Here is a 14,657-nt window from a genome sequence, read left to right on the forward strand (position 1 = left end):
TGAAATCATCTCTCTCTCTCTCTCACACACACACACACACACACCCGCTCCACACCCTCCTTCGGTCCCCATCTCACTCAAAGGAAGAGCCAAAGTCCCCTGAGGTCAGGAACCCCATCCAGCACGTCCTCACCGCCCCACCCCTTTCGCTCACTGGACTCGGGCAGCACCGCCCTCCTGGCTGCTGCTCAGACACTCCGGGCCTCCAGCCCGCTCCGGGCTTCCGCCTGCTGGAACCTGTCCCTGAGAGCCGCGTGATGTGCTCCAGATCTTCACGGAAATGCCATCTTCATGGTGACCCCTCCCCCACCCCCTTTACAGTCACACTCCCCAGCGATCCCTGTGTCCCTCGCCTACTCCACCTCTCCGGAGCACTGCTCTCTGACCTTCTGTAATCATTTACTTCTTTACTTCGCTGATGTCCGCCCGTCCTCACTAGAAGGTGGGCTCTGAGGTTAGGACATTCCGTGTCCCCAGGAGTTAACAGCAGTTCCTGTCACACAGTAGGTACCCAGTAAATACTTGGTCAGTGAATGAATGAGCTGTTTTCCTGTATAGAGTAGTATTTTTCCTTGACAGTAAATTAAATAATCATTGGGGAAATTGGTTTATGGAATTTATTCAGACTTTTGGAAGGCATTTGACAGGGCTCAACCCCAGAAAAGATCTCTGTGAATCACTGTGTCACTGAGTTACTGTTTTAAAAATAGGAGTTGGAACAATAGGGTCTTTCTCTGCTTAGAAAAGTTTTGATACTAGAAAATTACAGCGTTTTAAAATTGGTGGTCTAGAGAAGGAGCTGAATAGTGAGATTTCTAAGGTTACAAGGCCTCTGAACTCTGGTGGGAAGATTCCAGACTGAGAGCAGACCAATCCCACGCTGGGTGGGCGTCTGGCAATGCCTGGGGGCTGCTGATGGCCGCTCCCTCCTGCTGCAGGCTCTGCTGAACGGAGCGCCGCCTTCCTCAAAGCCCGGCTCCCCTGCCCTCATTGAGACCAAGGAGCCCAACGGGAGCATCCACACCAGCGGCTCCACGTCCGAGGAGCCAGATGCCCAGGTACGTGTGGGGCGAGGCCCGGGATGGCCTGGCCTCTGTCTTTGGTGGCTGTGTAACCTTGGGCTGGTCACCGCCCCGCCCCCTGGCCTCACTGTCTCCTCGTCAGTTACATGGGGTGGAGGTGGCTGAGGTCAGAAGAGGTGCTCACCTCCGACGCCTTGTCTGGCGGCTCCCATGTCCCAGAATCCTAGAGATGTGAGGGCAGTGAGGACACCACCCACGGAAATCTCCCTAGGATCCAGGACTGTTTCCGAAGTGACACTAAAGGGCTGGGCTCACCGCTCTGGTTAGGTCCAAACCCCACAAGTCCTGTGCACAGATGAGGGGTTTCCAAAGGAATGAACAGGCTGGCCCCCTGAGGATGGGGTGCACCTTGGGAGAGCGTCCAGGATCCACCCACTGCTAAAGAGCTTCCTGAGTGTATCCACCGGCAGAGGCCAGTGCTGAGACGGGTCTCGGCCTCGCGGAGGCTGCCATGAGCTGGTCGGCCACACCGCCAGTGTCGCTGCGGGGGAGACAGAACTGCCCCGTGCCTGTAGATCAGGTGCTGGAAGACAGGAGGGTCGAGGGCTGAAGATACACTGGGTTTTCCTTGAGCACCACAGCACTCCGTAACTTTTCCCTGTTGTGAGTTTCTTGATCCAAAGTGTTAATCCAGACTCAGTGTAACTCACTAACAAGAAGGACGCAGAGGCTTAGCAGCCTGTGATTTCCTTCTGTCCTCACAATTCGCCGGTGTCGCCCTGCTCCCGGTATGCTTCAGGGACAGAGGTTCCTGGTGCTGGAACAGAACATCCACATCATGTTACAGAGAAGAAAATTGGGGCTGGGGGGACATGGATTATACGGGGTCAGACTCAACCAGCGGCACGCCTGAGCTTAAGCCTGGGGTATCTTGATTCTGGCTTCCAGATACACTCTTAGACCCATTCAGACAGCTCTAATCAGCCCATTCCCAATTGCTATTTGGGCTGATGGCTGTGTAGTCATAGTCTGGATTCATGTGTTTAGAGCAGAGGCTTTTCCTTTGTGACCAGGAATAAAAATGGTAGGGGGTACCCCAGTCCTACCACCACACTAGCAAAAAGCATGTTACTTTCTCTCCATAGCTTTCCCCCTCGGGTCTTCCTCCCCCAAATGAGCCAGACCTGAGCTCCTTGAAGAGCACCCTTAAGCGTCGGGTTGGGGGTCTTTTACATCCCCAAGGACGCCGAAGGGTGTGGCTGTGTGACACCCCCGTCCTCGTAGCAGGAGGTGCCAGGACAGCGCTGAGCCAGCAGCAGAGTCTCACATTCCAGGCCTCCTGCTCGGGCGCCCGGTGGCTGCTCCCCACGCTGCCTTTAGTGGGCGATCACTGCAGAGCTTCTGTTAGGGGGCCACAGGGCCTGGGACCTGGAGTCCCGGGGAAGCCAGGAAGGACTGAGGCCCAAGCAGGACGGAGCCACGTGGGAGCACTGGGAAGACTCCTCCCGAGAGATGATCTTGAGAGCCGAGGGGCTGGCGCTCGTGTGATCGCTTTCGTTCCCCTTCCCCCAGCACCACCCTGTCTTTCACCACCTTCTCCCCGCTCCATCCCACCTGCCCCCCAACTCTGCCACACTGCCTTGCAGGCCGACAACCCCTCATTCCCCAACCCTCGCCGGAGGCTGCGGCTTCAGGACCTGGCTGATCGCGTGGTGGACGCCTCCGAGGACGAGCACGAGCTCAACCAGCTGCTCAGCGAGGCCCTGCTGGAGCGGGAGTCCGCCCAGGTGTAAGTAGCCCCTCGGCGGCGGGCCCCTCGCCCTTGGCACGCGCCTTGTCTGGCCCCAGCGTGGGGTCCGGGAGGTCAGTCTTCGTAAATACGGCCCCTTCCTGGCAGGCAGAGATAGATGTGATGTTTGCACCTCATAGGGCTTGTTTGCACTGCAGAGTGAAGAAGAGAAACACCTTCTTCCTGTCCATGCGGTTCATGGACCGCGAGATGGAAACCCGCTACTCGGTGGAGAAGGAGAAGCAGAGCGGGGCCGCCTTCAGCTGCTCCTGCGTCGTCCTGCTCTGCACGGCCCTGGTTGAGATTCTCATCGACCCCTGGTGAGGGAGGGGCAGGGCAGGCCCTGACAGCCAGGGGAGGGCGGAAGGTGATGAGCTTCCGGAGGCCAGAGGCCTGCGGGGTGTGGGCCCAAGCTGGAGCCTGACGCAGGGGCTCAGGCTCTGTTCCTTGCCCCACGGCCCCCTGGAGCAGCCCCCGGGGATGCTGGGACTGCGCCCTGGACCCCCTTCCTTCCCTCTGCTCCTGGGTCCTAGACTAGCCGTAGCGTCAAAGTGGGGGGTCACGCCAGGGTTGAGAAGGCTGAGGGAGGAAGGGTCGCGGGGGGGGATGGAGACCTTGGCTGGATGGGTCTGAGTGGCTCTGGCACAAGGAGACGGGATGGGGACGCTCCTCAATCTCGGTCGCACGGCTCATCGGCTCCCTTTCTTGGCTCATGTTAGAAAAGACAGATTCCAGGCTCTGGGTGCAGACTGGTCTCTCTCACAGCAGCAGGTCCTCTGGGGCGGGGCAGGGTGTTCTGGAATCCTTGCCCCATCTGCTGAAGCCCAGCTGAAGGATGGCTGGCCCCTCCCTCCCTCCCTTTCTCCCCGTGGCCGATCAGCGGCTCCCTCCAGCTCAGGGATTCCCCACCGGAAAGGAGGGGGAGTGGAGCCCTCTTCTGATCACAGTTTGGGGAGCTTCAGGAGCCTTGGACTTGTCACATGGTCCTAGGTTTTGGACTCGGCTTGCTCACTTGTTTCTTCTGTGACCTTGAGCACGTCACTAAGGGTTCCTGGAGCGTCAGTTTGCTCGTCTGTAAAGTGAGAGATGATGGTGAGGATGATCTGAAGATAATAAGACCTGCCCTCGCTAACTCAGAATTGTTGTGAGGACCAAATTCATTCATTCACTTCACAAATACTTGCTGTCTACTTTGTGCCCGGGGCTGAGGTCTAGGGATACAGCGGTGAGCGCTGTATCCCTCAGCAGCCCTCGGCAATAGCGGCCGTGTTCTGTGCTCTCCCCTTTCATCGTTGGGACGCGGCAGAGTGCTCGTTCTTAAGAATCCCTTCCCAGGTTTTACTGGGCTCTGCCCAGGGCATCTGTGAGTCTGTGCTTCTTTAAGAAATGTCCCAAAGAACAGTTACAGCTGGGGAGGGTCCCAGGCCCCCAGGCCCTACACACAGCCGGCAGCAACTCCCTGGTGTCACGTGGAACTTTTCGGGTACAGGCTTGTGCCTTGCTGGGTGGGGGGCTGTCTCCCTTCCTTCACCCTCCTGGCCCCTGACCCGGCCCACTGCTCCCTGTGTGGCCCTCGCCCGGACTGTTTTCTCTCTCTCACAGGCTAATGACAAACTATGTGACCTTTGTGGTTGGTGAGCTGCTGCTCCTCATCCTGACCGTCTGCTCGCTGGCTGCCATCTTTCCTCGGGTAAGAAGCACTTTTCCTCTTGGCTCGGAGCTGTCTGGAAGTGAGCATCACCCCCTGTGAAAGTGGGTGTTGATGGAGTTGTGTCCCGTCAGACCCTGACAAGTAGAGGGCTTCCGTTGGGGTGGCTCGGGCACTCATCCGTTCATTCGTTACGCACCTCTTCATTATCGGCTCTGCACCCGCTTTGGGCCAGGCCCCGGAGCGCGCGTGGGTGAGTGAGCCAGAGTCTGCATAAATGGGAATCTGTGTAGAAAAGCAGTGGAGGCCCAGCTAGAAGGTGGAATGTGGCTCCAGTTGTGTAGGACCCTGAAAGCCACACACAGAGATTGAGACTTTCTCCTGTAAGCACTGGGTGCCAGGCAGAGTTTTTGATCAGGAAAAAAAGGGAAAAGCAGCATTTTAGGAAAATTAATCTGGCAGGTGGCTTGTGAGTAACTTGGGGGATGTAGGTACACTGACCCGGGGAAAGCGGGAGTAGCCAGGCCAAGACGGCCGGCCCTGAAGATCCTCCCCTAACGTGGCGCTGCCCACAGGCTCAGGCCGGCCGCCGCGCAGCTCTGGGAAGGGCTGTGATACCTGGCAGCCATGGTGTGTCGCCTGCGCATCCGGCAGGACTGGCAGACAGAGGCGGGAGCCGCGCGCCTTCTCGGTTCTGCCGCAGCCAGGCTTGGGTTGCTGCACACACGCGGCACTGCTTTCCGGCTTCCTGGGAAGTATGGGAGCAAGTAGAGTGGGGGGCAGCCATGCTCACAGCGGGGGGAAGGCTGTCAAGACACAAGGGCCTGGAAACTCCATCCTTCTAGGCCTTTCCTAAGAAGATCGTGGCCTTCTCGACTTGGATCGACCGGACGCGCTGGGCCAGGAACACCTGGGCCATGCTGGCCATCTTCATTCTGGTCATGGCAAACGTCGTGGACATGGTGAGCCCCTGAGGTCCTGCTGAAGGGGTGCCCACTCTCACAGGAGGCTTCTGGATGAGCTTGCACGAGCAGGCGCCAGCCCGTTTCCCCACCCCCAGCAGACACAGGTTTGGAGTGGCACTTAGGTTCCTAAACGATCATCCTGGCCAAACGGCAGGGTCTTCTCCCCAGGATGCCTCTGAGACCGCCTTGTCTTCCCCAGTTCCTCACCCTCCCGGGGTCCAGGAGCCCAGCGCCGGGTACCAGCTCCTTTCTGGGTGGTTTACATATGTTGTCGCATTTAATCTCTATAACAATCCCGAGAGGTCGGTATCATCTGTAGTTTCACGTGAAAAAATGATGCTCAGAGAGGTTACATCACTTGTTTTAGGTCACACAGCCAGTAAGTTGCAGAGCGGAGAACGGAAGCAGTTCTAAATCCCCGTCCTGTGTTTTCTCTCGCCATGTCTCACTGTTCAGGGGCCCCAATACTCCTAAGCTTTCTGTGTGTCTTAAGTATTCGCCACAGTGTGGCGAGCATCAGGCATCCGTCAGGACGAGGGAGGTAAAGCGGCTCCGCCAGAGGAGCGCTCCTGTTTGGCCTTCATCCATTTGAACAAGGCCACACCTTCCCGAGGTGGGTCACTGGGACGACAGTTTCACTGAGCCCAGATGGCTAGCAGTAGACGAAATCCTCTGCTCTGCTGTCCTCAGTTCATGCGGGTCCTGTGAGGGGGCAGCAGAGGCTTACTTGGGGAGCAGGGGTGGCAGTGAGAAGCCGCCAGCCAGTTCCTGAGCACTGGGCACTTGGGGCTGTCGCTGGTGCTCTGTCCAGGCCTCCCAGCTCCCTCCAATGTTGGTAGTACTGTACCAGATACACTCTCTTAGAGTCCTGCTTTTTGCAAATACAATGTTATGTTATTTGCTTTATTATCTTTAACAATTGAAGCATGGGAGAAAAGTCAGCACGGAGTCTTATTCTGGTAGCCGTATACGTGAGAAGCCCTAGGGCCAATTGATCCAAAGTCCAACAGGAATGGAGTTAGGAGCTCCAGAACCTGACGCGCCCAGGGGTTGCTGGTGGCCACAGGGCAGGGAAGAAAAGGCCTGGGCCCCTTGCGTGTCAGGACACCCCCCTGGAGCCTGGTGCCGAGGTCTGGGGGCCACTGTTTGACAGGGTCATGGACACTGGCAGGCCATCTGGAAGTCCTGTGGAGGGGAGAAAAATTAGGGAGGTGTGAAACTTGCCACGTGCCAGACTCACATGCTGAGAGCCTCCCCAGAGCCAGACAAGCGCCAGTGGGTGCAAATGAAGCAAAGTAGGTTCGGTTCGGTTTATGGATGCGCTTTCCATTGGCCACATCTGCCCAGCAGTGGGACCGGCGACCAGACTCCAGAAATGAAGGGTCTGAGTGGAGACGGGCTGCCGTCGCAGTGAAGCCGTGAGGTGCAGCCTGGCTGGCTCACGGCCCCTCGGGAAGCAACGGAGTGCTGTGGGCAAGCGGCACGTTGGGTTTGAAACCTAACGAGCGGACTCCTGGTTCTGGCTTTGCTGCTTGCTAACTGCACCACGGTGGGCAAGGGCGGCCTCTCCGAATTTTCCCTATGATGGTGGCAGCACTGAAATACTCAGAGAATTTTCGTGACCATCAGAGGAGATGATGGTAACGCCCTCAGCAGGAATTCGCTGACTTTGGTATTGCTGTCCCCTGGTAAATGTTTCTTCCTTCTCGGTGTCTCTGAGGGAGCCGTGGGAAGTGGCAGCTGCCACAGCCCCGCCTTCTCTGACCAGTGTCTGCTGTCCCCTTGCACCCCGCGCTCTCCCCTACGGTGCCGGCCTCCAGCTTAGCTGTCTCCAGTACTACATGGGACCCACCAACGGCACCTCAGGGGTGCAGGCGGAGGAGGGCTGCGTGGAGAACCCCAAGTATTACAACTACGTCGCCGTGCTGTCCCTCATCGCCACCATCATGCTGGTGCAGGTCAGCCACATGGTCAAGCTGACACTCATGCTGCTCGTCGCAGGGGCCGTGGCCGTCACCAACATCTACGCCTGGCGCCCCATCTTCGATGAGTACGACCGCAGACGCTTCCAGGAACGCGAGTAAGATGAAGCCTGTGGGGGGGGGGGTCTGCCTAGGAGGTCTCCTTCCTCCCACCACTGCCGGGCCCCATTTCAAGGTCACGGGTCTGCACTGAGCTGGCCGTCTGTCTCTAGGGCTCATCCACCGCTTGTATGGGAATCAGGGTTTGTGGTTTCTCACAGACGGGCCACCGGTTGGCTGTGATCCCAGGACACATCCTTCCCCTTCTCGAGGAGTTGAAGACCTGGGTCACCTCAGTGTTTGGCTGGGCACCAGTCTCCTGTGCCCGATGGGGCCTGAGTGCGCTCTCATCTGTCCCAACAGCTTTCCCATGGTGGCCTTAGAGAAGATGCAGGTACTTGCCAGCCCTGGGCTCAATGGCACTGACAGGTAAGGGTGACCGCGTTCCCGTCCTGGCCTGTGTTTTCGGCCCCTTTCTTCTAGAGGCAGGGAATACAACAGGCCAAAGCCCCATGGCCTCATCCTTCCAGAGGCACGTGACGTGGGACAGTCAAGCCGGAGAAGTGAGTGTGTGTTTCTGTAGGAGACCGCAGCAGACTTCAGTGCTCATCTGGCCACGCTGGCCTCTCCTGAGTCAAGGAGAGCCAGGCCTGGCGAGCAGTGGGGTTTAGAGGGTGGGATAGAGAGCAGGCTGGGCTGAGGTGAAAAGAGGAGCAGCCAGACGGAGGACAGCTGCGTTTACCGGCTGGCAGAACAGACAGCAGAGACAGGAGGGGGAAGGAACACTATTGCATTCAAACTAGGAGACCTGGATTCTGCGCCCTGCCGAGGTGGTTCTCTGGGGGGCCTCAGGCAGGCCCACTTTTCCTGAGTCTCAGTTTTCATCTCTTGAAGAGGATATCAGACTAGAAGTTCTTCAAGGTCCCTTCTTGCTCTAAAGTTTTAGAATTGTATGATTCGGTGACTTGACTAGACTTTTAAGTAAGTTTTAAAAAGATGACCTAACAGACGGTGGGTAGAAGGCTTGAAGAGCGTTTCACAAAAGGAGAAATCTAACTGGGCGCTAATAAATGAAAGGCATTCGGGTAACCGAGGTCATGCAAATTAAGACCACCGTGAAAGACCATCACACCCCTGCCAGTCTGGCGAAAATTAAGAAGTCTGATCACATCATGTATAATGATGGTAATGCATCCATTCCTCGTGGGAGTGTAAACTGGTACGACCATTTTAGAAAACAATTTGGGGTTAATTAGTACAGTTGAAAGTAGACCTTTGACCCAGAAATTCCACAGCTACGTGTACACCTTAGAGAAACGAATGCACGTATACGTGTCCCAGGATACATGTACAAGAATGTCCACGGTTGCACTGTTTATAATAGCCACACGCACCTACAGACATCCAAAACAAAATGAGAATGACCCAAATGACATCAACAATAAACAGATATATAAGTCGTGGTATTCATATAATAGAATACTGTACAGTAATGGAAACGATGTACAGCTCCACACAAAAATATGGGTGACAGTTACACAAAAGCATGGTGGAACTGTGCCCTCATCCCATCACGGCGATGCTAGTTAGTCTCTCCCGTCTCCAGATTCCTAGATGGTTGAAGCTACTTCTGTGATCAGTCAGGTGATGCAGTGTTTATTCAACATCTGGGGAGCATCCCCGAAGGCCTGATGTGGATTCCAGGTGCAGCTGGGAGGAGCCAGGAGTTGGTTGGCTGTTAAGACAAAAACCCAATGACTTCAGAAAGCTTTACTGCCCGGTGGGCGTCTGGACTCGATGCGAAGGCGCTTAAGCGGCTGAGAAAGGTTTCTGGGAGACAGGAAACAGCACAGCCAGATTAGAGGGAATAAAGCTCCCTTGTCAGCGGGCAACACGGTGCCCTTCAGCTGAATTATTCTCCGTCCCACAGGCTGCCCCTGGTGCCTTCTAAGTGCTCGATGACGGTGATGATCTTTGTCATGATGCTCAGCTTCTACTACTTCTCCCGCCACGTGAGTGCCTGCACACCCTCCTCTTCTGCGCGGACCTGTCGGGGCCTCTGGACAAGCAGCCCCAGGACCTAGGAACCCAAGCTCCTGGGGAATGCTGGTTCCCTTACCCCACGTGGCATGTGACCCTGGTCAGGCCACCACCTCTGCCAGTTTCTGGTTTCTTCCTCAGTAGTACAGGAGCAACAGTTCTTACCTCTTCCTTCTGACCTCCTGCGGGAAACGGAAGGAAGCCTGGGGGAGGGGCACAAAAGCCTGGATAAAATCTCTATTCCCTAGGCCAGCGGCTCATGGATCTCCACTCACCCTGGCTCCGGGGGTCACTCACACACACACTGACTACGGAGCCGGAAAATAAAGGGAAAGAAGCTGTTGAAGTTTCTGTTTGGTTAAAAGGGAAAAGAGGAAGAGAGGGAAGGAAGTACCCTCGTGAGGGACTGAGTTCCCTGTTAGCTCGGGTGCCACCCGGTGGCTTGTCGGGGAACTACAGCCACCCCAGCCACTTCGTGACCAAATGGAGCCTGCTGGAAATGGGGACTCCTCCTCCCTGGGCTAGGAGATCCCACTGCTGCCACCACCCACAGGGCAGACCTGTAGCTAAAATGAGGTCCCAGGATGCCCCACGCATCCAGAATACCTCTCACACCTTCCTGAAACCACAGGGGCTGGGATCCTCACTGCACCTGTAGGGTGGCCTTTATGATGAAGTGAATCTTTCTGGGTCTCATTTCCCTTGCCATCTAGCCGTTTTCCTTTCAGTTTTTCCATGTTGGAACTTATCAAGTTCCCATCAAATGGCCAGCTTTCTCTTTCTTTTTTTTTTTTTTTTGGCTGTGCTGAACAGCTTGTGGGATCTTAGTTCCCCAACCAGGGATTGAACCCGGGACACGGCAGTGAAAGCACCGAGTCCTAACCACTGGGCCAGGAGGGAATTCCCTCAGATGGCCAGCTTAGAGCTCACACCTTACCTCTGTCTGTGTCCGTAGGTGGAGAAGCTGGCACGGACACTGTTCTTATGGAAGATTGAGGTCCACGACCAGAAGGAACGTGTCTATGAAATGAGACGCTGGAACGAGGCCTTGGTCACTAACATGTTGCCTGAGCACGTGGCACGCCATTTCCTGGGGTCCAAGAAGAGAGACGAGGTGAGGGGTGGCCCTGTGCTGGAGCCACGAGCCTGTGTGTCATCTTCTGGCTTTCTGTCTCCTTATGACATGGCCTGGGGGCCCAGGTAGGGCTGGACCTGCCCAGCACCACAGTACTAGAAGCAAAAGAAGAATTTCACAGGCTTTTGGTAAAGGGCACTGCCATAGACACCTCTGGGAGGCCTATTTCAGAAGCCAAGGCCTTGGTGGAGCCCACCTTTCTGTCGACTGTGATCATCTCAGACTGGTTCTCATGCCTCACTTCCCAGCTCCACCCGGCCCTCTTCTCAGAGCTGGAGCTGTTGCAGGGACCAGTGAAGCTCTCTTTTAGTTATTCAATGTTGTGATGAGCTACTTTCTAATAATTCAAAGTTGGGATTGTCTGGGCGACGTGTGTGTCCAAAAAGCTGAGTGAGTGCACATGTCATGGGTATGGAAGACAGATTCATTTCTGTAGCACATTATTCACGTAGACTTTTTTTGAGCACTTTGGCCCCGCCTCTTTTTAGGAGCTGTACAGTCAGTCTTATGACGAGATTGGAGTCATGTTTGCCTCCCTGCCCAACTTTGCTGACTTCTACACAGAGGAGAGCATCAATAACGGTGGCATTGAGTGTCTGCGCTTCCTCAATGAGATCATCTCAGATTTTGACTCTGTGAGTGGCCCTCCTGCGCCCCCCTCCTCCTGCCATAGAGCCAGCCCTTCCAGATTGCAGCCCAGGAAAGGCTGCAGAAGTCAGAGAGAAGTTAGTTACTCTGGCTGCTGTGTTTCCCCATAAAAGCCCCTCCGCCTAACGGAGGGGCTTCTGCAGCCATCCGGAGATGTTGGGTCCCAGTTGAGAGCCTGGGAAATCACCTACGAGTTCATAGGTCTGGCCAAAACAAGATCCTGAGGCCCCTCTGATTCCTCCTACCCTCAAATTCAGATTCAGTAGACATTTATCAGGTAACTTGTATTCTAGGGGAAATGCTTTTACATAGATGCTCACCCGCCCTAGGAGACGGGCACTTTAATCCCAGTGTTGAGGTGGTAGAAACTGAGGCTCAGAATATCAGGACGTTGGCCCAGGATCATGTGGCAGATGTCGGCTGGATGAAGCTGTTACAGGGAAACATCTTAGATGTCTCGTGGGCTTGCTGTGAACAGGCAGATCTGTCATTTAGCTGTGGTTCATTCATCTCCCTTGACTGGTGACAGTTCTCTCTTCTTTACTACTGGCCTCAGCTCCTGGACAATCCCAAGTTTCGGGTCATCACCAAGATCAAAACCATTGGCAGCACCTACATGGCAGCTTCAGGAGTCACCCCAGATGTCAACACCAATGGCTTTACCAGCTCCAACAAGGTAGCTAACCGGCTCAATGTCTAGAGGAGATGGGGCAAGAGAGAGGCAGCCTACACGTAGCACGTGGGAAACGATGTCACAATAAAAGTAGCTGCCATTAAGTACTCTTGTGCGAAGGGGTCACAGACACACACCCACTAGCACCACGCGGTGCAAATATAAAACCAGGTTTATGAGTTTAATAAGCAGAGAGAGGGGAACACACATGGCCCCCCACTGCTGTTCCACAGCTTAGGCCGGGCATGAGATGGTTTATGTAACTGTGGCCATATCCTCTTTTTTAAAAAAATTTATTTTATTGAAGTATAGTTGATTTACAATGTTAATTTCTACTATACAGCAAGATGATTCAGTTATACACATATACATTTTTTCATATTCTTTTCCGTTATGGTTTATTACAGGATATTGAATATAGTTCCCTGTGCTCTACAGTAGGACCTTGTTTAACTATTCTCTTATAATAGTTGGTATCTGCCAACCCCAAACTCCCAGTCCCTCCCTCCCCCCCGCCGCCCTCCTTGGCAACCACGTCTGTTCTCTACATCCATGAGTCTTTTTGTTTCATAGATAAGTTCATTTGTATCATATAGATTCTACATATAAGTGATATCATATGGTATTTGTCTTCCTGACTTACTTCACTTAGCATGGTGACCTCTAGGTCCATTCATGTTGCTGCAAATGGCATTACTTCATTCTTTTATGGCCGAGTAATATTCCATTGTATATATGTACCACATGTTCTTTATCCATCTGTTGATGGACACTTAGGTTGTTTCCATGTCTTGGCTATTGTGAATAGCGCTACAGTGAACATTGGGGTACTTTTTTTCAAATTAAAGTTTTCTCCAGATATATGCCTAGGAATAGGACTGGAGGATCATATAGCAACTCTATTTTTAGTTTTTTGAGGACCCTCCGTAGTGGCTGCACCAATTTCCATTGCCACCAACAGTGTAGGAGGGTTCCCTTTTCTCCACACCCTCTCCAGCATTTGTTATTTGTAGACTTTTTAATGATGGCCATTCTGACTGGTGTGAGGTGACACCTCATTGTAGTTTTGATTTGCATTTCTCTCATAATTAGCAATGTTGAGCAGCTTTTCACATGCCTGTGGCCATGCCCTCTTAATGCTCTATGTTTTCATAAGAACCGGGGAGCAGGAACTGTCTACACAGTTACATAACAGTGACGATGTCCAGGCTGGGGAAATGGTTTTGTTAGGGGAGGGAAGTCGTTGGCGCTCACTGGCTGGCAGATCATTCTCCTGTTAGCCCAGCCCTGTGAGGCCAGCTGTGCTTAGCGCCAGAGGGAGAGGAAATGAACTGTGGGGACCCTGGTCCCAAGGGCTGTTCTTAAGACATTACCCTAGTTTATCTCACAACTGTGCTGTACAGTGTAAGTCCTTCTGCCATCTCCACTTTATGGATGAGGTTGAAGAAACACATCTAGAATGGTCATCACCCTCAAGTGCTTACAATCTACTTGAAGAAACAAAGGCCAGGTTCAGACAGGGTGGTGACACGAGCCTGCCAGATGCATGGCAGACAGCAGCTGGGCTGGGAAGGATTTGCCTTCCCCACCACCTCTGCCCATCCTTGCCCTGGACCCAGAGGGACCCAGGTGAGCTGTCCTAGTGACAAGTCAGAGCTGAAGAGGTCCCTGGCTCCCCCGGGGGAGGAAGTGGAGAACAAGGCCTGTAACTAGCAGGTGAAGGGAAGGAAGGTGCCCGGCTGGCCCTGGCGCTCACGGTTGCTTTCTCGTGCAGGAGAAGTCAGACAAGGAGCGCTGGCAGCACCTGGCGGATCTGGCCGACTTCGCGCTCGCCATGAAAGACACGCTCACCAATATCAACAACCAGTCCTTCAACAACTTCATGTTGCGCATTGGTAAGGCCTCTCGGCTCGCCCACTCCTGCCGTGCTCTCCCTGGTGCAGGGGGCTCGGCAAATCAGGGAGGACAGGGCTTAGAAAGACCCTAGGCGTTTTGGCTGGGGAGGGTCACACTCATTGAGCTGGAAGGGACCTTAAGGGTCTTTAGGTTGATGATCAAACCAAAAGTGCGATGGAATGGTCAGCCATCCCTGTCCCACGCTGTTTACGATGATGGCCTTCCTTCTGAATCCGGCTGGGACTTGAGTTTGTCTACCTTTCCAGGGAATCTTCTGTGCCTGAGGGCCTTGTTCACCTGAGTCCAGCCTGTTAGGATTCATGTCACCTGCCACCCACTACTGGGAAGGGGGTCTCGATCCTGGGCAAGGTCACAGGAGACTTGAAGTACCAGGTGTGTCGAGAGAAACTCGCAACTTCTGTACTAACTTCTGAGTTAGTATATTGGGGTGGCTGACATTTACCGAGCAGAGTGAGGAGGGTGAGGAGGACATGTGACTTCTGTCCTCCGGTAGCTTAGGCTCAAGGAGGAGTATGTTACATAACTAGGAGCTTTGTGGTTGGAGCCAGGTGGCAAATTCTGTGAGAAGAGTTGGTGGCTTCTGAGATGGGGCTGTGCTGAATTCTGTGCCTCTACCTCAGGCATGAACAAAGGAGGGGTACTGGCTGGTGTCATCGGAGCCCGGAAACCACACTATGACATCTGGGGCAATACAGTCAACGTAGCCAGCAGGATGGAGTCCACAGGGGTCATGGGCAACATTCAGGTACGTCCAGCAGCAGAGCCGACCGTGTGCTCAGATCCAGGGAGTGGAGTCGGA

General features: G+C 54.3%; 1 protein-coding gene across 2 annotated transcripts in view; it reads left to right on the plus strand.

Annotated features, from left to right (window-relative positions):
* ADCY3 (adenylate cyclase 3) overlaps positions 1 to 14,657 on the plus strand; it is a 90,294-nt gene that overhangs the window by 74,121 nt on the left and 1,516 nt on the right. The window contains exons 9-21 of one of the 2 annotated variants that reach the window (XM_067007998.1): positions 939 to 1,058; positions 2,669 to 2,811; positions 2,970 to 3,131; positions 4,414 to 4,501; positions 5,305 to 5,421; positions 7,245 to 7,504; positions 7,809 to 7,874; positions 9,376 to 9,457; positions 10,441 to 10,599; positions 11,109 to 11,255; positions 11,825 to 11,944; positions 13,716 to 13,836; positions 14,479 to 14,603. In XM_067007998.1, the coding sequence (XP_066864099.1) occupies positions 939 to 1,058; positions 2,669 to 2,811; positions 2,970 to 3,131; positions 4,414 to 4,501; positions 5,305 to 5,421; positions 7,245 to 7,504; positions 7,809 to 7,874; positions 9,376 to 9,457; positions 10,441 to 10,599; positions 11,109 to 11,255; positions 11,825 to 11,944; positions 13,716 to 13,836; positions 14,479 to 14,603 (1,710 nt within the window). Of the gene's footprint in view, positions 1 to 938; positions 1,059 to 2,668; positions 2,812 to 2,951; positions 3,132 to 4,413; positions 4,502 to 5,304; positions 5,422 to 7,244; positions 7,505 to 7,808; positions 7,875 to 9,375; positions 9,458 to 10,440; positions 10,600 to 11,108; positions 11,256 to 11,824; positions 11,945 to 13,715; positions 13,837 to 14,478; positions 14,604 to 14,657 lie in introns of both variants that reach the window. The other variant, XM_059079171.2, reaches the window with a different exon arrangement.

The sequence above is a fragment of the Kogia breviceps genome, chromosome 11, assembly GCF_026419965.1.
Source record: "Kogia breviceps isolate mKogBre1 chromosome 11, mKogBre1 haplotype 1, whole genome shotgun sequence".
NCBI classification, from domain to species: Eukaryota; Metazoa; Chordata; class Mammalia; order Artiodactyla; family Physeteridae; genus Kogia; species Kogia breviceps.